Source organism: Pollachius pollachius (assembly GCF_949987615.1).
Source record: "Pollachius pollachius genome assembly, chromosome: 16".
In the NCBI taxonomy this organism is placed as follows: Eukaryota; Metazoa; Chordata; class Actinopteri; order Gadiformes; family Gadidae; genus Pollachius; species Pollachius pollachius.
This window is the reverse complement of record NC_136949.1, coordinates 19,098,828-19,126,724: the sequence shown is the minus strand read 5'-3', so window position 1 is coordinate 19,126,724 and position 27,897 is coordinate 19,098,828. Positions and strand designations below refer to the sequence as shown.

General features: G+C 42.9%; 1 protein-coding gene across 1 annotated transcript in view; it reads left to right on the top strand.

The window, feature by feature from the left end:
- fig4a (FIG4 phosphoinositide 5-phosphatase a) overlaps positions 1-27,897 on the top strand; it is a 55,255-nt gene that overhangs the window by 8,216 nt on the left and 19,142 nt on the right. Inside the window, exons 11-20 of the mRNA XM_079753190.1 lie at positions 1,386-1,483; positions 2,844-2,977; positions 3,834-3,950; positions 4,958-5,003; positions 5,635-5,783; positions 6,166-6,332; positions 18,167-18,305; positions 18,670-18,728; positions 18,956-19,103; positions 20,764-20,847. Of these exons, the coding sequence (XP_079609316.1) occupies positions 1,386-1,483; positions 2,844-2,977; positions 3,834-3,950; positions 4,958-5,003; positions 5,635-5,783; positions 6,166-6,332; positions 18,167-18,305; positions 18,670-18,728; positions 18,956-19,103; positions 20,764-20,847 (1,141 nt within the window). The remainder of the gene's footprint in view (positions 1-1,385; positions 1,484-2,843; positions 2,978-3,833; positions 3,951-4,957; positions 5,004-5,634; positions 5,784-6,165; positions 6,333-18,166; positions 18,306-18,669; positions 18,729-18,955; positions 19,104-20,763; positions 20,848-27,897) is intronic.

Genomic DNA, 27,897 nt, shown 5'->3' with positions numbered 1-27,897 from the left:
ACTGGCCCTTAATACTGTGTATTGAGGATCAAATCAGCGCTCTCTTCAGTTTCTCCGGACACATCGATGTTATGTTGTGCCCGGCTGGAAGCAGAAGAATGATCCTGGAGAAGCATCATCACTGCTTCTCTTTTAAATAACACCCATCAGCCAGAACTAGTCAGACATGTAACGACTAGATGGACTGTATGTGTTGCACAATCCCTTTCTCCAAATATATTCTCAATGTTGAATGGGTTTTGTCTTTACTTTTACTACAGACACTTTGAAGGGCCCAAGTTTGGATGCTATAATTCCCTTTGAAATTGCATATCACACAGTTAGATGTTATACTGTTACTTATTTATTATATAATTTGTTGCTCATTATAATTTTCATACACAACAACGATACTATAAAAGTATCACAAAGTTTGCATGGGTGGTAACCCTGATGATAACACGTCCACCTCCTTCCCAGAACTCTCAGCCCAAAGCACACTCCAGCTGGAACAGTGGCTTCGAAAACACTCTCAATGAATATGCACACTTATTGAGATCTAGGTATTTTTGTCTGGGCAAAATTAAAGCCCCCATGAATATATTAAATGCGACCAAGGCAATTATTTGCTCTTTTCAAAGTCAAGTTGGCTGCAAGCCGCCACATGAAGCCACTCGCAGGGCTTCCTGTTTGGTTACGAGGACATTATCCGAGACCAATAATCTGGTTGTTTCCATTCAAGGAAAATATGGGCCTACAGATTGGTCTAAACTAATCAATGTGGAAAGAAAGCAAAAACGCCCCGTTTGTCGGGATATGAGCTTCCCTGATCTGTGAGGCCGTATGTCAAACAGGGGCAGGGATATGAGCTGAACTATGAGACCGTATGTCATACAGGAATAGGGATATGAGCTGATCTGTGAGACCAGCCGTATGACCTACAGGAGTAGGGATATGAGCTGATCTGTGAGACCAGCCGTATAACCTACAGGAGTAGGGATATGAGCTGATCTGTGAGACCAGCCGTATGTAACCGGGCATGTTCAGCTACTAGGCCCTGCCATTTTTCAATCAAAAGAAATTATCAATATGCATTAATCCCATCAACCCCTTAAGAGTTCAGCTTTCCTTTGACACAGACTATGTATATAAGTATGGTTGCACTCATCTTGAGAGACTACTTGCGCTGATGTCTAAAGACTTGAAATTCCAATGTTGGGCTCGAATCCACGACCCTCAGATTAAGACTCTCATGCTCTACCGACTGAAGTAACCGGACATGAATAATGCATTCAATGTTGCAAAATATCACACAGACCTTGTGCGTGCGTGCGTGCGTGCGTGCGTGTGTGCGTGCGTATGTACAAAAGCGCTGTATAAATGCAGTTCATTAACCCTTTACCCAGTGGATCAGGCAGACCCGTACGCCTACGTCGCCGCCCTCCACTTTGACCAGATGCTGCAGCGCTTTGGATCGCCCATCATCATCCTCAACCTGGTCAAGGTAACACACACACACACACAAATAGTTTTCCGCCGTAATTGAAAGTCCTCAGTCCCGGAGGAGGTGTAGTCGATGTCCCGGCAGGACTTGAGGCTCACATTTTTTAAAAACTCTTTCATTGGATGGCACCCTAACAAGTTTGGTTGCATCACCCGTTTTCAGGTATCATTATGAAGAAGAACCCCAGTCTCAGTTTGAGGAAGGAGATTAATCTTTTTACTGATGATGATTCGTTGTCTTTTTTAAGTAGGACAGGGAAATAAAGCTGAGTGAGATTGCTTTAGTAATGTGTAATTCATTTTGTTTATTTGATACTCTTTGTAGAGCAACTCCTGGTACCACTATAAAAAGGGGATGACAAATTGGAAGTAATAAGTGGAACTTGACATTGAAATGAAAACAAGTGCAATCAAGACAGGGCAATAAAGGTAATTAGTAAAAAAAAAAGATTTGTCATCCCTTTATAACGCTCAACCATATATTGAAACCATTATTTTTCTTTTCTATCTCAAATAGCGATACTTAAGGCACTCACAATGCATTGAAGAAATCACAAAGCAAGCCTTTAGCTTTGGTCAGTTTTACAGTCCACGCTGTGGAGAGCCCTCACAAATTGAATGTGACCACACGAAACAAACACAGCTCACATTCTGCTGACTGAGGGCCGCTGAGCTGTGTTTTAAATGTGTTTACTGGCAACAGACTGTCTCCTGAACAGATGGTGCAGTTGGGTGTCTCGCTGCTGCCAGGGAGACACACTGCTGTCCTGCGGGCGAGGACAGACTTAATTAGATGTCCGTAAACTGTTGGTGATTTAAAACCATCTCCTTTGCTGTGGAATAGGGCAGTTACAGAGACCGTGGACAAGTGTGAATGGAGGAGCCGCTCAATGTTGTTGAACATGCATGTAGACACCCTCTGTGGTGTGTGTCTGTTTGTGTGTCTGTTTGTGTGTGTGGTGTTAGTGAGCGTTTGACCCATTGAGCATGTCCATCGAGGTTGGTACAAGTTCTCCCTGCACTCCTCACTGAAGAGGAGGCTAAAGTGGACTTGGAGGGGCTTCGAGTGGAGGACAGCGGAGGGAGTTGTGCACCTGCCTCCATGTTTTCTACTGGGTAGTCTCGTCCTCAGAAAGAACACTCGGCGTCTCTCACTATCCCGTCTCCTGTTGGAGTCCTGCCTCGACCCCTGGGAGCTGATACATTGCATAGGAAACATGTGTGTCACTGATTCACGCGTCCCTGGAATTACCAGCTATCGTCTTTGCGTATAAATGCAACAACTGTGGCCCGGCATATTACAGGAGATAACGCTGTCTCCCCTCTCTGCGTTTTGTTATGTTTTTATGACATTTTTTTAGAAACGCGAGAAGAGGAAACATGAGAAGATCCTGAGTGAGGAGCTGTACCCGGCAGTGATCAACCTAAACCAGTTCCTACCACCCGAGCACTGCATCGACTACATTGCCTGGGACATGGCCCGCTACACCAAGAGGTACACCCACAGCAGCCTTTTTTCTTTTTTTTTTTATGTTTTGGCATTTTTATGCTTTATGATAGAGTGAGATCGACAGGAAGGTATGGGAGAGAGAGGGAAGGACATGCAGGCGCCCCCAGGAACACTATTCAGCCCTTAAGCAGACATCTTTTTGATCAAAATGAACTTTTGTTGTTGTTGATGTCATTAATGGGGTTAGTCTGCATTGAAGGTGTGCAGATTATCTGTTGACCACGAGATGCCTAGCCTGCCTCCCTGCTCCTTTATAAACATGAATCTGGATTATGGAACCACAGGTAGAATGGGGATGTTGTGCAACAGTTGAGTCATGGTGCTAATAAGTGTGGGTGACTGTTTTGGAGCTCTGGTCTCCTTGGGGATTGGCTGAGTGGGTGGGCAGCCTTTTACTGAGTCCCCATTGCGGCTGGTCCCCTCTCACCCCAGGCTCTATGCTGTGCTCTCCTCACCGTTATGCTAGCCAGACGGGGTCAGCTGCTCTTGTGCAGCCCACACATCGCTAGGTGGCCTCATTTTGAAAATGTCAACCACTGCATAACTGTGACAACCAAATGAAACACAATTATTTCAAGGTACACACTTGCACTTTATTGATGGAAAATCTGCAGCTGTATGTCTAGTTAATTTGGACAGCTTTCCCCTGATGCTGGTGAATGATTCAGTCGGGATCAGTTTTCCATACACATTAATTATAACATAATGAATTCCAGTAACTGATTTGCAGAGAGGGTTGTGATCATGATTTAAAGGTAAAGAATAAGACGATTATTGAAGTTAAACTCAAGTTGTTTTCTCTTCCCTGGCACCGTCTGGCCTCCTGTTCCTCTCCTTGCAGTAAACTCTGCAATGTGTTGGACCGCCTCAGCATGATCGCAGAGAACGTGGTCAAAAGAACGGGATTCTACATCAACCGCTCCGACTTCTACTGTCACACCCTGAGACCCGACGAGAGGTACGGCCCCGCCTCTCTCTCCCTGTTGTTGTGACGTTCTGAAGAGAATAAATCAGATCCGATTATATACAGACCATGACACACATAATGTCTATCACTGTTTTGACATAAATGTGAATAAAATAAGGGAATGTAAACAGTAAAGAAAAGCTGTATCCATTTATTTCCAGAGAGCTTTACATTATCAGATTCCCCATTATTCTTTCTTCATCTCTGTGTCTCTCATCGTGCCTCTCACTGCCCAGGGAGAGGGTTTTGTCTTTGGGTTTTGTCATCGACACTGTCTTTCTCGTGCCGATTCTTTGCACAATGCTTTGGGGCAGATTATCTGCAAATTTCTATTGGTGTTAGTTTGCATGCACATGCCTGGCGCATCCTGCTTCTAGTTGGAGCTTTGGGTGGCCCGTCCTCAGAAGCTAAAGCTACGAGTCCTCAGAATGCATTCTGCCCATGAAGGGCATGTCGGGGATGTTGAGTTGGCACTTAATCTGTGACAACAACGTGGGAAAAAAGCCGCTGCTGTCCCTGTTTCTACCATGATCTGAACAAGATGTCACCTCGTCGAGTGTCGCCAGGTTATTGTTGACATCGTTCAAATCCAGAAGTTATTCACGTCAGTGTTTTGTGGTTTTCCCTCTGAATCCTCCAGCAACATGCAGAGTACACAAGCACGTCTGTCTATAAGGCTGTTTACAGCACAGCTGCTTGTCTGCGTGCTTGTGTAAAAATAAAGTAAAGCTCAGACTTTATAATCCACATACTTTATTCCGCCAGCCGACAACATGGGGAAGTGAAACAAAGTCACTATTGGCTCCTGTTTTAAAGTTGCTAAATATTCTTTCAAAGCTCTATCCCAGTACCCCACTAGGAGCATCACTGTGTTGAACTGTTAGAGAGCACCTTTAGACTCTTCTTTACCGTCCTCACCAACTCTTTTGGAAACCTGCTTATGTGGTGAATGATTGAATTAAGACCAGGGTTCTCTCTGTCTGTGTGTGTGGTAACAGGTGGGGAGACGTTGGCGGTCACATCACATCTACAGGACGTCTTCAGGTATGGAGTGGAGCCCAACGCCTCCATATGAAGTGAAATAAAGTGAAACAGCTCATTCACTATGATCGGCGCTAGTCTGTCATCAGAGTTTAGACTCTAAAATCTGATCTGTGAGACTAGGCTGTTTATCTGACCTTAGTAACTCCCTTTTGTGCAGCTAACACATGATGCTACATTAGGCACTCCCACACATCAATGTTGTGTATACTGGTGTGGGTGAATTGATCTAAAGCTCTAATATAAGGAATACAATGTAAGGAAATATACATGGTACTTAATCTTAAATTGCATTGAGAGGAGTTCATATCATTGTCCTTCTCATTGTGGAACGACATACATTATGCCTTTTAAGACTAATATGAACTTACAAATCTATAATGAAAAAACGGTTACCAAATGTAAATGTTTTTTAACACAAACATTATTATTTATCGACCAGTTCCTAAATTAAGCCATGACATATAAATTACTTTGACAAAATACCGGAGCCAGTACAACAATATCTTCCAGATGATGAGAGCTCTTCTTCACATTTCAGACACTTTTTATCAACCTCACATTTCTCAGCTGAATAGGTATTCTGCTAAGCTGCTTGACAAACCTTTGGTTGTTCCTCCCACTGTCGCCATAGACTGGGGTGCTGCGGACCAACTGTGTGGACTGTCTGGACCGGACCAACACGGCCCAGTTCATGGTGGGGAAGTGTGCTCTGGCCTATCAGCTGTACGCGCTCGGAATGATTGACAAGCCCAAGCTTCAGTTCGATACGGACTGCGTAAGGTAAACCCAGACTCTACCAAGACCCCACAGTGGGCATCTGGGCATGGGTTTTATTTTGTAATAATGTAGACAATTCTAATATATATTTAAGGGTACAATATGTAGGAAATTGACTGTACTTAATCAAACAATTATCTGTATGACTGTTATGTTTCACTATTTTCCGAGTACCCGGGTTGCCCGATACGAAAAAAGCAATGGAAGCAAACAAACTAACGTGTTCCTCTGAGATTGCACTTGATTCTACCCAACCCAAAAGAGTCCATGAATAGACCCAAACTCAAATACAGGTCCATCTTGGGACTGCATTTGGAAGATGGAGGTCGCCGAGAGCCCCGAAGGGTTTCAGGACAGATGGTTTACTTTCCACTGTGTGTCCCAGGTTGTTTGAGGAGCTGTACGAGGACCACGGAGACACTCTCTCCTTGCAGTACGGTGGCTCCCAACTGGTCCACAGGGTCAAGACCTACCGCAAAATCGCCCCCTGGACCCAACACTCCAAGGACATCATGCAGACGCTGTCACGCTACTACAGCAACGCCTTCTCAGGTAGCACACGGCCTTCCCTCCTCTGTACACAAACAATCACTTACTGACTCATCCTCTTAATAGCACTCACCCAACTCCTGCAATCGTTTTCAGTAGCTGCTTCCTTTCATTACACCCTCAAGTGGGATCCTAAAATAACCAGCGTAAACCCATGCTTTGCTTCCAAATGTCCTCTCCTCTTCCATGCCCCTCCCCAACCAGGAGACACACCTGACCCGCCAGTCGTCTTATGTGTGTGCATGGACTTGTTGGTGCGTGAACAGTATTTTCAGAGGGTGGTTTCACATCATCGCTTTGAAAATATTAACATGGACAGTTGTGCTTCATCAAGTCTTCTCTTAGTCATTGTCACAGAGTTGAGATATTAGCAGTGGTCCCTGAAGGCTTCTTATTTTCCAGGGCCCGTTCAGCCTTGGAGGGCCCGGCCACTGGTTCATTAGCTTTGGATTGCTCCCAGCTCGCTGAGCATAATAATTCCGTTGCCATGGGATAGGCGACAAAAAATTGCCTCGCCATTTCTTTACGACTTGTCTTAAAAGTTGAAAATTGTAAATTAGACGAGTTGTCGGAACTTGGGGTGGGGGTGGGTGGGTGTGTCAGAGATGCTCACAAGTAATTTTTTGCACATTTATCTTTGGTCACAAGTCCAAGTAAATTCTCAGTCTCTTATGGTTGCAATACAGTAACACTGATCCAACTCTTTTAGTCCTGATACCGATCGGGAGCAACACATCTCTGAATACCACCTGTCCTCCCAGACCAGTCCCTTGTGTTTTGCTTTCATTTAAAAGCTGAATATTGGTCTTACCCACTTCCAAACTTTGTCAAATATGAATAAAGCTAACGGAAACATACAACACGATTGTATGCAATTTAAGTAACATATTATTTTATTATAAAATAAAAAAATATATATATACCTACACACAAAAATACAATATTGGAGCAAAGTTAAGGTTTAAACATAAAAAGAGTGTTTTTAGGATTGTTTTGTTTCTGTATTAGTGAAGTTTCTTATGTAATCATTGTAAGCTGATTCTATCCGAGTTCTTGCTGTGCGTATCATTTGAGAGACGCAAATGCGTTTGAGAGACGCAAAAGACGTTTGGGAAGGTGAACAGTGGTTGGAACGAGTGTGCTGTCGACGGCTGAAATGTGGAACGTGTGATGCGTGTCTTTTTAGGATTGTAAAAGTTGTATATTTAGGGCATTTAGCAGATACTTTTATCCAAAGAGACTTTGTCAGAAGAATGAGAAACAATATATCTCTGTCGGTACAGTAATGATGCTCATAGCACCAAATGCCAAGCAAGAGTAATTGCTAGGTTAACCCATTCCCTGTATTCAACAAAGATAGTTTTTAGCTAGGATAAGATGCTACACAACTAAGTACTATTATTAGGTGCCAGGACGTACAACATACAATTGGGTGGGAGGGGGTGGCTATGCGTCAGTGTTTTTCAACCACTGTGCTGCGGCACACTGCTGTGCTGTGAGAGACTGACAGCTGTGCCGTGAAAAATGATGCGAATTCACTTAATTGGTTAAAAATATATATATATATTGGTCTACTCCGTGTAAGCCAGTCTGAGCCGAGTGTGCGTGGTCGCGCTGTTGGTGGTATGCAACGTAAATACTCCCATATGCCTGTTGGTGGCGGTAGGCAGCGCAATTAATTGACAGATATGCAAACAATAAATTACAGATTAAGTGATTGATGTACACGCGAGTAACGCAACGCAAACATGGATAAATATTTGAAAAGAAAAGAACCCACTCCTGATCAAAGTGCCCCCATAACCAATCCAGTCGATGAGCCCGCAACAAGTGGGGTTCAAAAGAAAGCAAAAACGGTGAGCTCAAGGCTGTAGTGACACTTATCTGTCATTTGGTTTTTCCTTTACTGGGGATCCTGTTGCACCGTGTCCATTGTGCGTAGTATGTGGGGAGAAGCTATCAAACAGTGCCATGGTCCCGAGCAAGCTTAAGCGACACCTGCAAACCAAACACCCATCCCTCCAAAATAAACCTTCGGACTATTTTGTTTGTTTGCGTGACAGCACTGGGAAACAGGCAACTTTGATGAGGAGAGCCACAAAGGTGTCCGAGAAAGCCCTCCATGCTAGCTATTTAGTAGCTGAACTTGTGGCTAAATCAAAAAAGCCACACACTGTGGGGGAAACATTAATATTACCAGCCTGCAAAGCCATTGTCAATGCCATTCTAGGCCCAGATGCAGAGAAAAAAGTGGCTAAAGTCCCCCCTCTCAGATAACACCATAGCGAGACGAATTGATATGTCTGCGGACATAGCGAGTGTGGTTTTGGAGAAGATACGTTGTACTGAGAAATTTGCTTTGCAACTGGATGAATCCATAGATATCAGTGGCCATGCGCAACTAATGGCCAACGTGCGCTTTGTGGATGGAGAGACTATCCGCGAGAATTTCCTTTTTTGCAAAGCAATGCCCGATAAAACCACAGGAGAGGAAATCTTTCGGGTCACATCAGAGTACCTTGAACAAGGAGGACTTCAGTGGTTGAGTTGTGTAATTGTGTGCACTGACGGAGCTGCAGCCAGGGTCGGGCGCATCAAAGGCTTCGTAAACAGAGTTTGAGAGAAGAACCCTAATGTTGTAGTCACACATTGCTTTTTACATCGCGAGGCGCTTGTTGCCAAAACTTTGCCAACGGAGCTGGCCAGTGTGTTGGATAACATTGTGAGCATGTTGAACTACATTAAAACTAGACCCCTGAAAAGCCGACTGTTTTCAATTTTGTGTGAGGAGATGGGAGCGGAGCATAAGGCCTTATTGCTCCATACCGAGGTCCGGTGGTTCTCCCGGGGAAAAGTTCTGGCCCGCGTATGTGAATTGAGGGAGGAATTAAAAATATTTTTGACTGAAGAGAAGAGGTTCAATGACGCAAAGCTGCTTGCAAGTGATGAATGGTGTGCGCGGCTTGCATACATGGCAGATACGTTTGCATATCTGAATGAACCCAATGTGCGAATGCAAGGTCGAGATGAAAACCTTCTTTCAAGCACGGACAAAATAAACAGATTCCGTTCAAGGATCTCCCTCTGGCGACAGCATTTGGAAAGGGGTGACACTCTGGAAATGTTCCCCCTCGCCCAAAAATGGCAAGAACACTTCGCACAACCTAGGGGGGCGCTAGGAACTTTTTATTTCTTTTTTTGAGGGGATTTTAAACTTTCACGGTTTTCAAATTTTTTAGGTGAAAAAATAGGCTACCTGAAATAAATAGCCTATTTTCATTTATTGGTTTCTAACTATGAAGGTATTATTGTAGCAAAAGTCTTAAGCACCTGTAACTGCAGATTTTGAATGAGTACACTAAAGACACAGTAAATTTGAAATCGTAAATATTTATTTTGCATGTGTACTCTAAAGTCACAAATGTGTAACAGTACATTTGAAGTCGTAAATATACACAAAATAGGGTCTACTAGTTCACAAGTCTGTGTTACAGACTTGTAGCAAATCCTTTTGCTACAATCATTGCAGCGCAGTTGGTGCAAAGCACATTCGCACACCCGTGTTTCATAATCTGAGAAACATGCCCAAAATGTGTGCATTCTTAAACCCAAATGTGAACTAATGCATCAGAAGTTTCACATCTGTGAAAAATTTCCTCAAATAAAATGATATAGAACGCTATGTTTATTCAGCATTTTAATGAGCGAGCACAAGTCCATCATTACAACTGCTCGAATCTGCTCCTGCAAGTCACAGCTGTGGGTTTTTTTGCAGGTAGTTTTGCAACACGTCTAGGTGGTACCAAGCCCCCAGAAACAGTGCATACTTCCGCAATCCACCAGTGCTCAGCGGCCAAGCCTAGTATTGCAGCTGTTTAAGCGGGCTGTGGACGGGTCCCTCGACTCAAGGGGCCCAGAAGTAGATATCTCCGTTCACTCCAATACAAGTGGGGAACAGGAATGTGTCTCCGCAAAAAATGACTGGATATCAATCAAAGGCTCATAATTATCTTTATGCCATGTACTAAAAATAAGTTTTCTCTTTTCAAAACGCCACCTCAAGCGTTTTATTAGCCGTTTTATGTTATTACTTTTTGCTGGTGAAGGAGGGGTGGGCAGCTGAAAGGAGTCGTAGTGAAACAAATGTTTCGGCCCGGCATTCGAGAGGGCCTAGTGCACGGCTCCGTTAACTTCTCGTGTCCGAGGTTTTTCCTTTTACTTAACATGAATGACGTTGATGGTATTTAGGCATTCTGGTGACTTTTGAAGGGATTTTTAGACTGGTTCAGCTGCTGCTCAATGACTCTCACGTTCCTCTGCTTGCGATCATTGCGATTCACCATTTATTCAAAAGACCCAAAGACAAAGAACGGGTGCATTACGGTATCATTTTTATAATATTGTTAATAGCCTAATAAACATTTCAGTTGTGTTAGTATTTAATTTTTCATTTGCTTGTTTAGCTATGTACTACAGTTAACAATGTTGGTGTAGGCCTATTATAAATATTTATGTGGGTAGGCTACTCCAACCTCGTTGCTGATCGATATGTAACCATTTATTTGTATATAAATTAATGATAGCATTTTTCGTAAATAGTTGGATGGAATCTGTTTCTTAAGCAATAACATTGAACTGTATTGTTTTCTAGGCCAACATACATTTACTATGTTGTTGGTATTATATGTTATATGGAGCAATCTTTCGTATTTATGAAGTTAACTTATGCTTCCATGGTCGGTAAAAAAATGCGACTGCGATCGCTCAGACCTCTCGCTTATAATGCTACTGTAACGGGTGTTGAACTGCGTTGTGTTCTGGCGAATGCGTTGGAAGGGTGGAAGGACGGCTGGACAACAATGGAGGGTTTCTCATTTATTGGAATCTGGATGAGCCAAAGAAAATCATGTCACCGCATGTTAACCGTCATAGCCAGGACCACATTCCGGCCTCCACTCAGATAGCCAACCGCATTCCCACAATATATAATATCGTAAAAATAAACAAGATAGCATAATGAATGTGATTTGACTGCACTCCAACAAACATAAACATAACCAGCATAGATAATATACACAACACAGATAAAACATTCATACCTGGATGAGCCAAAGAAAATCATGTCACCGCATGTAAACCGTCATAGCCAGGACCACATTCCCGCCTAGCAAACAATCAAACGGATACTCTGACGCACATATATACAATAAACTCTCAAAAGTTACATTTGCAAAGCGTTAGCTGTTATAACGGAGCTGTAGCATGTTCATATATAACATTCACATTATCTACAAAACGATGTATATGCTTAAAATGTGACGACAAATACATCAACATACCTCCACTCAGATAGCCAACCGCATTCTGAGCTTGGCGCTGCATATACGTCACTAAAACACGAACTTTTCTTAAAGCGACAGTACAGGTATTGAAAACACATTGACATAGGGGTTGGAACAGGTTACAAAAGGGAGCTTGAACATAGCTTAAACACATATTTACTTCTTACTAATCAGAATTTGGTGACATTTCAACATAACTAAAACATGTTGTTTCACCCTGGTTACACTACAATGCTAAAAAACAAGAATATTTCTGCATCCGGTGCGTCATGAACTAGGGCGTGGCTAGGCTCCCATGATGCGGAAGCATATCTCTCCTTGATGTTGCCCTGCGCCATTGAGCAGTTTACATAGGAATGAATGGGTGCCATTTTGGAATCCGGTGTCCATTCTATAATATGTCCATGGCGACATTGAGCAGTTTTCATAGGAATGAATGGGCGCCATTTTGGAATCCGCTGTCCTTTCTATAATATGTCCATGGGTGGTACATTGTGTAGCCAAAGTGATTTGTATCCGTATGAGGCAGAGCGTCCATGGGCGGGACAAAATTGCAGCAGTAACCAATGAAATGCTTGGATTTGTCCCAGTGTAATTTGAAAAATGCACCCCCTGCCGGCGACTTTCATTGGTTAATGCTGCACTTCTGTCCCCACGGACGCTCTGCTTCAGATGGATACGAATCACTTTTGCTACACTTGTACCACATAGTTGGTACAAGTGTAGCAAAATTAGTAGTTCTTCTTGCTTGCAAAAGTATCGGCAAGAAAAAAGACAGCTGAGACTCATGGCAGCAGATTCGAGCAGTTGTATCGATGGACTTGTGCTCGCTCATTAAAATGCTCATTGAACATAGCGATCTATATAATTTCATTTATGAGGAAATATTTCAAAGATGTGCACCTTCTGATGCATTAGTTCACATTTGGGTTTACGAATGCACACATTTTGGGCATGTTCTCAGATTATGAAACACGGGTGTGCGAATGTGTTTTGCACCAACTGTGCTGCAATGATTGTAGCAAAAGGATTTGTGCACCTGTAACAAAGATTTGTGAAATCGTAGACCCTATTTTGTGTTTACAATGATAGAAAAAATATTTACGACTTCAAATGAGCTGTTACACATTTGTGACTTTGGAGTACAAAAATAAATATTTATTAGCAGTGGTCGGATGTCGCGGGAGTGCCCGCGCCGAGGTCACGGTGAATGTTCAATCTAACCATTTCTTCCTGAACTCTTCTTTCTTGGCAAATCTCTCTCTCTCTCTCTCTTTCTTTCTTTCTTTCTTTCTTTCTTTCTTTCTTTCTTTCTTTCTTTCTTTCTTTCTTTCTTTCTTTCCCCCGTGTTGCTCTGAAAGTTTAATTGGGTTTATTACAGTGATGGACAGTGCTGTTAGCCAATCAGAGGTGAGACATTTGCATGTCATGAATATTCATATATATTTTTAAATTTTTTTCACCAAAACCGACTCAGAGAGCATTCATTGCTATTAGTGACCACCGCAAAATCAATGAAAAACGATGCACTGACATTTTTAAGCAATATAACACGAGTGTGAGTGGGGTTGTTAGTTTATTTAATTTTTTTTATTGGGGGGGGGGGGGGGCGCCAGAGGATATGGGTAAGGTCAGGGGGGCGTTTGCTCAAAAAAGGTTGAGAACCACTGGTCTCGGTGAACTCTGAACAGGTGAGTCTTGAGTCTTTTGCGGAAGTTGCTGAGCAACTCTGCGGTCTTGACATCGGCAGGGAGCTCGTTCCAACACTGCGTGCCAAAAGAGAGAAAAGAGTTGTGACTTTTATCGACTTTTAGTTGCTCTTAGCGATGCCAGTCGTCGAGCTGAAGTAGTTGAGCTAGGGTGTGTGATTTGACCAACGCTTCTGATGCGAGCTACTACAGGGAGCCAGTGGAGGTCCCGTAAGAGGCGGGTCACATGGGAGAATTTAGGTATTTTGAACACTGCGCGCTGCAGCTTTCTGGATACGCTGTAAAGGTTTGAACACGGAGGCAGGGAGTCCAGTCAGGAGCGAGTTGCAGTAGTCGAGGCGGGAGATGACCAGTGCTTGGACTAGGAGCGGAGCTGCTTCCCTCGGGGGGAAGGGCCGGATCATGCGGATGTTGAAGAGGGCAAATCTGCAGGATTGGGCCACTGAGCTGATGTTCGTGGTGCAGCATAACTGATTGTGCAGTATCACATCGAGGTGTCCTCGACACTACAGTGACCAGTAAGTCTATGTGAGGGCAATCTTTCCCTGGCATAAGGAAGAGCTCAGTAACAACTTTTCTTGTGTGTTAAGTCGTAGACATAAGTAATGGCAAGGTTAAAATTAACCAAAAGATTAGTGTCAAAATGACCATGGCTTTTTAATCAAACCATCTGTGTTTCCATCAAATGTTCATTTGGGGACCTACGAAGTCTGTAGAAACCCTATTGTATTCGTTATTATTGTATATATTTTTTAACTTCATGGATAAGGGATGCAAAGGATAGTCCAGATTCTCACATAGGTGGAGCTATAATCAGTACTTGAATGTACAAATGTCAACAGGCTGCCATTTCCACTAGGACTTGCAATATCCATGAAACTTCTTATAGACGCACCATTCGTCATGATGAACAGCTTTCGTGCTGAGTGGTCAGATCATTTTGAATTATTCCAGTGACCACAACTTGACCAAATGCCCGCACATTCCCTGATTCTGATCCCCAGATTGTTGAAGCAACAAACTGGACCCACATGTACCAGGTGGGACTATACGAGAGCATAAGTGGGCGGAGATATACAATTTTTATGTCAAATATATACATATTTGTTACCTTTAAGCAGCTATAACTGTCACATGATGTAAGTTTGGCAGTCTAAGATGGCTAAAAGGGTTAGATGCTATATGCATGCCAAATTGAAAGTCTTTCTAAAAAAGCTAAAGTGAATCGATTTGTTTGAAGTTTGCCAATGTAAACTCTTTGGCCAATGCTAGCTGGGCCTTAAAGGGGTGCACACACATCATTTCTCTAAAGTCTGTTTTGACGGTGGATTTTGCCACTGTGTACTTTAGAATCATGGACAGTGATGATTTTGATACTCCTGGTACTTCTGTTTACTTCTGGTAAACCTGTTTTCATAGCCTACCAAGGCCATTTGACCATATTAAATAGCAGCACCATTTGCTCACCAACTTATGGAAGACAGCTCTTCCTCAAAATGTAGTCTGATCGCTCTTGGGGATTGATTTGTCCATGTGGCGAAGTGGTAGAGCTGTGGGAAGATGAGGAGAAGGTTGATGGTTTGAGTCTGTAAATGTAAATGTGAAAATACTGGGTGTTGAGATTGTTGTGGTCAGAATTGAGAAGCCCAGAAAGTGTATTTTCCTTAAAAATACCTATTTGATCTAGTAAAGTTATATTTTGCAGCCTGATGCTGATGCTACCCTGATTTTCTCTCTATCCAATGCTCTAATGGAGGACTCATGTTCTCCTCACATCTTCTCAATGAATCATCATCATGAGTCACACAGTTTAACCATGTTTGTGTATATACTTAAACAAATGGTGGTTATTGACCACACTTGTTTCCAACTTACCTGTCATCTTATTGGATGCCGAGAAACTCTCAGGCCGACACTGATCCCCAATGTCTGAGTCTCACCTGGACGCCTCTGTGAGCAAGGTGCTATAGAAGTCAGCTCTTGATGTGGTCCTCCTGTTGAACTCCTGGCTAGCTCATCACATGTAGAAGTTGGCTCTGAATGTAGTGCTCCTGTTTAAAGTACTCTGGTTTAACTTCTGGCTAGCTCATCACATGTATAAGTTGGCTCTGAATGTAGTGCTCCTGTTTAAAGTACTCTGGTTTAACTTCTGGCTAGCTCATCACATGTAGAAGTTGGCTCTGAATGTAGTGCTCCTGTTTAAAGTACTCTGGTTTAACTTCTGGCTAGCTCATCACATGTAGAAGTCAGCTCTTGATGTAGTCCTCCTGTTTAAAGTCCTCCTGTTTAACTCCTGGCTAGCTCGCCAAATGATGAAATATAGAGATGGCTCGAAGCAGGGTGCAGTTTCCAAGTCGTAGACCAATAGACCATAGAGCCAAGATGCAATGTTCAATCATTTATTGGCAGGCTCCTGCAGGAAACCCCAACAACCAACCTACCATCCTGCTACATGGTGGACTCTTTTCTATGTTACACTCTGTTACTCTGTGTGGCTCTGTCCCATTATTATCTGTTGCTCTCCCTTAGGGCTGAACGATTTTGGGAAATAATGTAATTGTGATTATTTCGGCCAACATTGCTGTCGCAATTTAGTAGGCGTTTTTTTCTTTTTAAAGTTCCTTATGGTCTTTATTATTCACTAAACAAGCAATAAATCATTCTATAGTATGACCAAAACAACATTGGAAGCAGTCGACATATAAACTGTTATTTACTTTATGCCAGGTCTATGTTTTAAGATTAATTTATGCATGAATTGATATTATAACTTTATATAACTCTTGAATTGTAAAAGAAGAATAAATATGATTCTTACTGATCTCCAGGCAGGAACAAATCCCCCAAAAATATTAGCGCAACCTTTGCGTTTTTTCCAAGTCGCGTTCTATTACATCCAGTGGAGGCTGGTGATCAGAAATGTTGGTGGGGCACATTAATAGACAGGGGGTCTGGGGTTCTCCCCCCCCCCCCCCCCCCCCCATTAAAAAATTGAATTTAATAGATTTGATTTCCTGTATTCTAGTGCATTTTGGGGATGGCCACTACCTATTTACCTACTATTCATTCAGATTCATAGCCTACATCCTGACTTGCAGGGCCTGGACAAGCTTACACTGCATATACAGACCTACTTTATGGCCATTCCACCAGCCATTGCTATTTGACCCATTGTTGTTATTCTGATATTGAGACAAATCATGATCACTGTCCTATAGCGTCCATTTTTTGTGAGTCTCAATGTCTACTTCAAATGCAGTTAGAAATATGGGACAGTTGCTTAATTTTGTTTATATGCTACAGGCCGAAAGACCTGTAAATTAATGTGTAACTTACTTGCTCCTTTTAAGTATAACATTGCTTGGGGAGTCCAATTCCACCACTAAAAAAGGGTGGAAAGTGCTTACAACTCTCTGCTGGTGAGCGATCTATCTCTTCTCTACATGTAGTTGTGTTGCGCGAATGCTGCTAAGGGAGGTAGCCTATTTGATTGATTCACTGAATTGTCCAATCATGTTGTGATAACAAAAAAGAAAAGCGATACCATTGGCCTGGGGCGCACACTGGTGCGACCCGAGGGCGAATTTTCTTGCGCCAATGAAAAGCTGTCTCTGCTTGATAGATAGCAAAAGGTTAGCGATCTTACATTGACTTCAACGTGGCCGGCGCCCCTGACTTGGAGGAGGGCTTTATTTCGAATGACCAATAACTAGCCTAGCCCAAATGATTGACGTTTAGACGCATTTAAATAGTTGCTGGCAGTGATAAGTATATCACACAATTAAACGATAAACGATATGTATTTTTGTTGATTTATTTCGTATTGAAAATAGTTGATTAATAGTTGGCAGATATATTCAAGTGAATATTTCACGGAGGGGCGGCACCCTAGCGCCCTCTATTGACCCACCGCCACTGATTACATCACAATGTTGGTTTGAATTTGATTAATCGTTCAGCCCTACTCTCCCATTATGTGTCCCATGATAGTGTTTCCTCTCCCCTTATTATCTGTAGCTCTCTCATTCTGTCTCACCGTCCTATTACTATCTCTCTGTGTTGCCCTTTACTATGTTCTTATTTCATCACACAACTGAACATTGCATGACAATGCTGTCCGATAACTTCCCATCATTACCAGTTCACATACAAAAAGATGCAACTTCCTGATACCTATTGGCCTACTTGCATTGGGGGGGGGGGGGGGGGGGGTAACCCTCCCCGCACTGCTCCAGTCAACTCCTCCAGTACAGTGAGAGACTGAGGTCTGGGAGGAAGGGGGATTGGAACAGGATGAAGGGGAATTCACATGAGTGGTTCGATGACCTTCTCATAGTAGTGGGGGGGGATCAACACGGATGTTTGGTCTGTTCAACTCACAGTGGGGGTCAGAGACAGGGCTCTGGCAGGAAGAACAAAACAAGTCAAACTGTAACTGTTTACCCATTGATGCATCCCTTTTCAGTGCCCTGCCTGCTCTTAAAGTTATAATCTCAAAGATGTCACGTCAATCATGTCAATAAATGTTTGTGTAATCAGTATTTGTACTATTTGCGACTATGGTAACCCAATTGTGATTTAATCTATGGCCCACTGATGAAGGCCCTTGCATTTGCAGTATTGTGAATCTTACAAACTGGGTTTCAATGGCGTCAGGTTAGTGTTACTGAGGCTTCCTCCGTCACCAGGCCCTGGCTGTTCAAACCGAGCGGCTAGGCGGAGCTGTCAAAACCGTTTTCTTCTTCAACCAACTCACTTGGTCGGTGGCTCTGGGTCTTTCCCCCAGACGCAGACCGGCAGGATGCCATCAACCTGTTCCTTCAGGTGTACCAGCCCTCTGAGCAGCGGCCCCACCTGTGGGAGCTGCCCACAGACTTCTACCTGCACCATAAGAGCAGCATGGCCCTGGCCCAGGAGAGACGCAGGTCAGCTGGCACATGGCTCGCAGAGCGTGCATACACATTGCCATTACAAATGTGGAAGTGTGTACACAAGAGGAAGGGTCAGCCATTCATGCACTACACATGAATGTCTGTGCTCACTTCATAGATCAGGCTCTCTGTGCTCGTCCTTCAAATCAGCCAAAGGAGACCATTGCCATGGCAACATCCATTCACACAAATGGGTTGTATTGAGAATAAGTCGGAATAAGTCAATGTATCCCGACGTTCCGCAGCTGCTTTCATAACAAGGTTAAGTCCGGCCTCACCATTCTGAACTGCTGAGCGGATTCAAGCTTTCCTCCACAGGCGTAAAATTCCTGTTTTCTCTCGTTCTCTCTGTCTCAAGCTACACATACTGGTGGTCTGAAGGAGTGTTGGCCTTCCTGCCTGTGGCCTATGACGAAGGTAACCAGCAGACACTTCTATAGCACGTGACCATGGAGAGGAGCTATGATGATATTATTATTCCTATTGTGTGTGTGTGTGTGTGTGTGTGTGTGTGTGTGTGTGTGTGTGTGAGAGACAGTAGCTCAGGAGGTAGTGCAGGTTGGCTGGTAATTAGTCACAGGTTGTAAGTCGCTTTGGATAAAAGATTCAGCAAAATCCGCTAAATGTAAAATGTGTGTGTGTAGTGGCTTGCAAGGACAACATGAGGAAGGTGAAGGTGAAGCGTGTGAACCGCTACGACGAGGCCATCGACATCTACACAGAGTTCTTCAAGCCGTACGAGCTCACGTCCTTCGACGACACCTTCTGCATCGCCATGACCAACTCCGCAAGGTTTCCACACTAACACTCCTACACACGCCTCACACACACACACCACTGGCTCTGGCTCTCCTTCAACATGCAGAGGGTAGAACCGACCGCGCACCTTAGAATGAGTCCTTCATATTTACACAGGGACTGGGTCCTCTTCCCCATAATACATGGCCTGATGATCCATGTTGCCACACAGGAGATCTCCCTGAGTGTGGGTGGTGATTAGGGCTGCAACAACGAATCGATAAAATCGATTACTAAAAGCGTTGGCAACGAATTTGTTCATCGATTCGTTGAATCGCGCGATTAATACGTCACTCGTAGGCGCGGCACTGTTTACAGCCAGCCGCCGACAGTTTGGTTTATGGTTCATTTACACCCACAGCGAGGTTTAGTGTGAGCGACCACAGCTTGTATTTTGGTCATATCTTAACACTGGACTGTAGGCCTATATAAAAGTGTTGTACCTTCACTGTATTTGGGTTAAAAAAACTCCTTCAACTCAGTATCTGTCTAGTCCAACCAAAAACTCTGTCAGCTGCTGCTGCAGACGGTGTGCAGACGGGATCGGAGTCGGCACCACGTGCATCAACAGTCATTCAAAGCAGCGGTAGTAATCACACAACCGGACGGTGTAGAAAGTCCCGTCAGTTAAAAATAGTAATCCAGTTTTTAAATCCATGTTAAAATCGGCAGGATATAGAGCTAGTTAGCTTAAAAAAAAGCTGCAAACAGTGTCAAATGTGATGTGTTCAGGTCGGCTCAGTAATATGATTGATGTGCTCAAATGCAATACAAAAAGAAAAGATTTTGGTGAAAACTTTTTCCCAGCAATATAAAATAGATAGTAAAGATGGAATTATGACCAGGTTAACGTCCTATCTTGAGCTATGATCATCTTATCATGAATTAAAGCAATAATACAAGTTCTATTTCAACAAAATAATAGAAAAGTATCAATAGTGGTATCAATAAAGACTTGGATCGTTAAGGAGTATAGAAAATGGTATCAATATCAAGAAAATTAATGATCTCCTGTCATCTGAGAGAAATTAAGATGATGTTAGTATTTAATGGTTAAAGATCTTATCGGTTAACCGGTAAACCATGGCCATCCCTTATATACTGTATATATATATAAATGTATATCATACATTGTATGTTTTTTTTGTGTTATCCCAGTTATGTTTTTGTATTTTTTTATCATTTAATATTAATTGTAATAGTTCCGGGACGTTGGAGCAATAACCTGGAGTATTTACACTTCAGTCTGCACTGTGAATTTGAAGTAATGTTCAGTCTTTGAATAAAGATGCGGCAATTACAAATGTTTATTTTTTTATCCGATTCATCGATTCATCGAAGAAATAATCGACCGATTAATCGATTATTAAAATAATCGTTAGTTGCAGCCCTAGTGGCGAACTGCAGCACCGTGGAAAACTGTTTGTTTTCAGCTGATTTAAAGTGGATAAAACAACAATAACGTTATAGTCATAACTCGTTTTAATTTTTGGTCACTGTATCATAAGCAGGATTATTGTCTCCTTTATTGGCAAACCATATTTGACGGTTAGGGATTCGGAGCAGGTGAAGTTGGGGTTGATTAACCCCCGCCTAAGTAGAACAAGCGAAGGGGATGAAGACGTGACGACCTAACCTGGTGTTGTCCCTCCAGGGAGTTCATGCCCAAGACGGTAGGAGTGGACCCCAGCCCATTCACTGTGCGCAAACCTGAGGAGACCGGGAAGTCCGTGCTGGGGTAGGTTTGTGTGTGTGTGTGTGTGTGTGTGTGTGTGTGTGTGTGTGTCAGCCTGCCTCTTTTTTTTGTATTGTTGTTTTATTGGAGGAGGGGATTGTGTAATAACACCTGGTGTTCTTGTGTCACTGTGCCCTGATATGTGAAAAACAACAAACCTGGCCAGCTCTTGTCTTGCATCATTACCATCACCGGGCACGACCACACTGCTTATTTACATCTGAATATAGACCGACTCAGATTCTCACTAACCTGAACTAGGGGCAAAAGTATTGTACTTTCACACATCTTTGCTAAATAATTGAATACAAGGAATTACCCTTGGACATTTAGCGTCAAACCAAAAATATAATTTTTTTGTTTGTTTTCTATTCATGCTCAATCCTAACTGAGGTAACCTGGCAAGAGCCAGGAAATGGGGATTTCTTTGTCTGGGGTTCGTACCAGCTGGTGTATGAAGGTATTATTGTAGCAAAAGTGTTAGGCATGCTTACACTAAAGTCACAAATGTGTAACAGTATGTTGAAGTCGTAAATATCTATTTTTTGATAATTTGGGGGGTATGGGGGGGGCAACTTCACACAGGCAGCGCAGTTGCCGAGACATATCTAAACTTATATATTATTATTAGGGCTGTCAAAAGATTACAATTTTTAATCAGATTAATCACAGGGTAGCTGTGGATTAATCACGATTAATTACCACTCGTAAATATGCCCGGCATTTCTCAATTTCTCTGTATATTGTTGTAGGAACGGAAAGATAAATGACAGAAGGCGGATATATAGGCATTTAGCATGTACTTTTATTCAGGAAAAATCCAGATGATGGTGTTATTAATAATGAAAAATAAAAACAAACTTAAACATACCACACCATATTTCAATTTGTGTCTCTTTCTCTTTGCAATGCCTATGAGCATATAACATTTATTTTTTTTTTAATCAAACTTAAAGGTAACCGTCATCCCAAATGTTATGGGCATCTTAGCCATTGCTCTTTTTTTTTTTTTTTTAAGGAGTTTAGAATGGTTAAACATTGGTTGAACATTTACCCTTTTTTTAAATTAACAAACTACCACACCTTCATACAATAAAATGTGGCTCTCTTGGCTATTTTTCTTTTAGCCAGTTGCTGAGACAAACTAACTGGTTGACATTTTCTAAAAGTAAGGCTGACCGTTTCTTTTGCACGATGTAGCCTGCCACTGAGAAGAGTCTTTCACATGGAACTGTGGATGCAGGAGTCGCTAGATATTTGCGAGCCAGCAGGGCCAGCTTGTCATGGGCTCCTGAATGAACAGACAGCCACTGCAAGGGACAGTCCTCCATACTAATGCTGGGCTCTGCCCTGTACCTGTGTATGTCTCTGCCAGGCTGCACCTCCTCTTCAGAATCTGAATCTGAGCACATTTGTAGGAGCAGGCTCATTTTCTTCTTGGGTGGCCCATCTTCAGAAGTCTGTGGAGACCTTCTTGGTGATTGTTCATGCAGCATGCCTCCCAGTGTGGTCCACACCTCTTCTCTCTCACTCTTGGGCAGGGTCTTCAAGTCTTTAAAACGTGGATCCAGGGCCGTTGCAAGCTTGAGCCATGCGTTGTTGGTCTTTTCTTGGCGGGAGACTAGGTCTTCTTTGAATGCTGTCTTAAATCTCACCACATATGCAGGGTCCTCATCAGAGACCTCCATTACATGACGCAAGTGGCAGAGGGCAGGCAGTACAACAGAGCAGGATACATAGGCCTCCCCACCCAGGATCTCAGTCACACACCTGCAGTTGAATAAAACACACACACACACACACACACACACACACACACACACACACACACACACACACACACACACACACACACACAAGAGAGAGACATCATTAAGTTATAAGAACAGAAGTTGGTAGTTTACAAAAAGGTAACATATCATTTCAATTTAATCAATTACATTTTATTTCAACCTATAGGCCTATTAATAATTAATATGTGGATTACTTACCGACAGGGCTCTAGAAGAGTCTCAAGTCTTTGCAGCTTGTCCCATTCGGGTGGTGTCAGCATAAAGACTTTGTGCTGCTGTTGGTCCAGGGTTGCTTTTATTGCTGCTTGATTGCGGTTCAGACGCTTGACCATATCCACCGTCGAATTCCAACGTGTTGGAACGTCCTGGACCAGCGGCTCCTGCTGCTGTCCAAGGGCAGCTTGTTGTGCTTGAAGCTCCGCGGTGTTTGCCGGACTGTCTTTGAAGTGGCCCACAATTTTGCGAGACTTGGACAATGCATACACAAATCCGCTGTCAGAGAGGCTCACCGTGATGCTTCTCTGTAGGATGTGAGCTATACAAGGCATGTGCTCAAATGGCAAAAGTCTAGCCGCAGCTATCATATTGCGTGCGCTGTCGGTCCCTAGAGTTGTGACTTTTCCTTCTATTTCCCACTTGCGTGCTACTGTTAGGAACTGCTCTGCACATGCTTCTGCAAAGTGACGCTCTTCTGTTTTCATTGTAGTTAGCGCAAAGACTTCAGTTCCCATGTTTTAGTGATATGATGTGCAGTTACACCCAGGTAATTGTTGTTACTCACAGAGGTCCAGTGGTCTCCTGTCAGGGCGACAGCCAAATCCTCTTCTTTCTTTTTCTTTTCCGTTTTGTAGAGGTTGTGGATTTTAGTCATTACTGTGCCTCTTAACGGTGGCTTGTGGAATGCGTCGCGTGAAGCAACTTGTAACATTTCCACGAGGCCCTTGTCCTCAGCAATATTAATTTGCCGACAGTCTTTTGCAATCCATTTGGCAATTTTTTTGGTCAAGTTCTCCGGAATAGACTTACTTAATGCACAGCCTTCGGTGAGCGTTGTCTGAAGCAAGCCCCCTGGACTTGCCCCAGAACTTGAAGCGCCGACAAACGCATGCTTAGCGCTGATATGGTACTTTAGGCTGGAAGTGCTTTGGCGAAATGAAAACTCCTTGCAGAGTGTGCAAATCACTGCTTGTTTATTAAGTGTTCCATCTTTGTTTTTTTTATACTCAAACTTTCCATCCAGAGGGCCAACAGCTTCTTCGGTTCTGTATCCATCTTGTGTCTCAGCCAAAACTCTAGAGCGGCGACTAGCGGCGACTAATGCAGAGCGGCTGCTAGAATTCGCTGCGTGAAATATTGGACGGGTCATGTTGCACATGCGTTAATGCGTTAAAAAAATTAACGTTAATTCCACAAATTAATCACCCTGCGGTAACGCGTTAATTTTGACAGCCCTAATTATTATATATTATGGCGACCATTAAAATGCATTGAAGGACACTTGCGGCATGTTCATGCACTAACTACGTAATTCATTTTTCAGTTAACATAATGTATGATACCCACCTGCGACCTGTAGGCAGTGTTGGGAAAGTTCACTTTCTACATGAACTAGTTCAATGTTCAGTTCACAAATTTTAAAATGAACTAGTTCAGTTAAACATTCATGATTCAAAATTTTGAACTAAGTTCACAGTTCCAAAAAATGAACTAGTTCATAGTTCTTTTTTTCAATATGTTGCTGTAAGCTATTATTTTTTTCCGGTATTTTGAACGTTGATCCCCCTTTGTGGTTTGTTTAGGATGAAATAGAGTCGTTGAATCAAGTATTGTAGCGAAATACAGTTTATATCGTGTTTTATTGCACATTTTGTAAATCCCATTGATTTCTGTTGGAAGACTCATTGCTTGTTGGCCAGAAACGGAAAGGGGGGGTGTTCACGTTTGGTTGTAGTCTTTTCGTTCGGTTTTAGCCCTACTGTTGGGACGGAGAACCGAGCGAAAGACTACAACCAAACGTAAACAGCCCCCCTTTTCCGCCATTCGTTTGAATGGGAATCGCAACGGTCTATACTTTCAACATAAAGTGTACATATTTATAATTTGAAATTCGTCCCAGCCTTTATACGACAGATACTATAGGGTCTATAGCATATAACAGCGTTTTCTGATTATAGTTTAATGTAACAGTAAGCTGACAACACCGCAACTGCAAATTAACCACACAGAGATTACCATGGCAACCGGTCAAACAACACGGCGTTCTGCGCGCGCATCCGCCGTGTTGATAAACAAATAACCCCCCTATTGAACGAAGTTAAACCAAGTGAGCGTGCCATTCACAGACACCAGAATGAACGAGTTTACAGTAACGTTCATCAGGCAGTAATACAGTACGTTCAGTTCACGTTCGCCCAAAATATGAACGAGTTCATGAACTATCGTTCAATGGATGCGTTCAGGCACAACACTGCCTGTAGGATACCCTCTTCTCTTCTGTCAAGACTCCAGAAAGGAAGAGTTGTATGCTTGGATGGGTCCCAGTGTAGTTTGGAAAATGCTGTCCCCTGCCGGCAACTTTGATTGGTTTATGCTGCTTTTTTCACTCCCACTTTTGCTACACTTGTACCACCTAGACGTGTTGCAAAAGTATCTGCAAGAAAAACATCAGCTGAGACTCGTAGCAGCAGGTTCTAGCAGTTGTATCGATGAACTTGTGCTCTCTCATTAAAATGCTCAATGAATTTAGTGATCTATATAATTTTTTTTGTGAGGAAATACTTCACAGATTTGCGACTTCGGATGCTTATCTTACTGCCCTTTATGCCTACTGGCATGTAGCGCAGCAACAAAGGATCTCCACTCCTGTCTGTTTTGGGCAAGCTTTTGGATAGAACTCCAGGTCTGCTTCATGGTTTTTAGTTCTTTCTCCACTGTTTGACACCAGGTTTCTTTGGGTCGTCCTCTCTTTCGCTTGCCTTCAGGTGTCCAGTGTAGGGCGGTTCTTGTAATGTAATCAACATTAATGTTGATTACAAAATCTGTTGACACAGGATGTTTTTTCTTGTATATGTAGATGTGTGTGGGTAACCAGTGCCAAGTCGTCTGCATAGTCTAGGTCTCCAAGTGTTGTAAATAATGTCCAACTGATGCCTCTAGATTGCTCTTCAGTTGTTCTTCGCATCACCCAGCCTATGAAGAGTAACTATTGAAGAGTAATGCAGACATCACGCATCCTTGCCTCACTCCAGTCTTGACTTCAAAAGTGTGGTTGCTGTTTCCTACTTGGCAAGTGAAGTTGGTGTAAAAACCCTTTTATGATGAGGATGATTTCTTGTGGAATCCCATACAAACGTAGAATGCGCCATTAAACTGTCCCTGTGTATGCTGTCAAATTCTTTCTCAAAGTCTACAAAATTGATATATAACTGTCCTTGCCATTCTGTGCACTGCTCTATGATGTTGCTCAGAGTGAAAATTTGGTCGTCACACCCTCTTCCTTTCCGAAACCCTGTTTGTTCTCTTCTGAGCTGCTCGTCTATTGCATCTAAAATTCTTTGTATGATGACTTTTGATAGTATTTTACTTGGAATTGACAAAAGGGTAATTCCACGCAAGTTGTTTTTTAGGGAACCTTTCTTGGGGATCTTTACGATTACACCCTTTGACCAGTCGTTTGGTATCGTCTTCCCCTCCCATATGGATGTGAAGAGTGGTTTGAGCAGTTTTGCTGAAAGTTCTAGGTGTACTTTGAACAGTTCTGCATTCAGGTTGTCTTGCCCGGGGGCTTTTCCATTTTTGAGTGATTTGATGGCTGAAACTATTTATTTTTCTTCTGGTGGTGCAGTGTTAACATCAAGGACAGTCTCAGGTTCCTGTATCTCTGCTCTTGCTGTTGGTGGGGGACTGTTTAGGACCTCGCTGAAGTGTTCAGTCCACCTTGCCTCTACTTCTGCCTCTGACGTAAGAGTTCGCCCTTGTTTGTCAGCTCTATGGTACCTACCGCAGACTATTCTGGTGATTTTGTAGACCTTACCTTGCTCTCCCTTGTTTGCTGCTTCTTCTGCCTGGTCTGCAAGACTGTTTATATAATATCTCTTGTTTTCTCTTGCCATCCTCTTAACTGTTCTGTCAGTTTCCCTATATATTGTTGCTTGTATTTATCTTAAATCCTTTCTGACTTGGCTTCCATTAATTTATTTTTAAGGGCTCTCCTATCTGCTATGACTTTCCAGGTGTCTGCTGTAATCCACTCTTTTCTGTTCCTTTGCTTTATTCCCAGGCAGACTTCACTGCTATTGGAGTAAGCGGTTTTAATCTGTTCCTATTTAATGTTGCCATCATCAGGTCCTTTTTGCGTGTTGTCACTCGTGTCTGCCAGAGCTTGGAATCTGTTTTTCAGCTGTAGTATGAAAGTGGCCTTCACTTTGGGGTCATGTAATTTCTCCATGTCAAAATGTTGCTGTCCTGTTATCTTCTTCCCAGCTCTCCTTAATTTTAACTTAAGCACTGCTGTGACTAGATGATGGTCGCTGCCGACATCAGCTCCTCTCCTGACTCTAATGTCCAAGACTGATTGTCTCCAGGTGCCGTTAATCATTAGATTGTGGAGTGTGGTAAATGACGAGACAAGAGACGGAGATGGGTCGAGTCAGCTTTTTTCTCCACTTCAAAACTAAACAAGTTACTCCAGCATGAGTTCAAACGTAAGTGCCGTAAACCAGAACACCCGTAAACCGGAACTGTCGTAAACCGGAACTGTTATCCCAAAACCCTTTTCCTTAAAGGATCAGTCCCTTGGTGAATGTCTTTATTATTGTTGTTGTGGGTCACCACAAGATGGTCTATCTGGTTCCTGTCTCTTCCATTGGGGGAACACCAGGTGAGTTTGTGGATGTCGCAATGTGGGAATAGGGTACCTCTGATGACAGGGTTGTAAGTGGTACATAACTCTAACAGCCTCTCTCCATTTTCATTCATGATGCCGCAGCCCTCCCTCCCCATGGCCTTGTCATAGTTTTTGTTATTGATGCCTACTTTTGCATTTAAATCCGCCATTATTATCTTCATATCATGTTGTGGAGTTTCTTCTAATTCTGCTTGGAGCTGATCATAGAATATGTCGTTGGTTATTTCATCACTGTCATTTGTTTGTGCATAACATTGGATGATTGTGATGTTAATGTGTTTCCCCCACAATCTGACTTTCATGAGTCTGCTGTCTACAGGTTTCCATTCCATCAGACATTTCTCCATTCGTTTT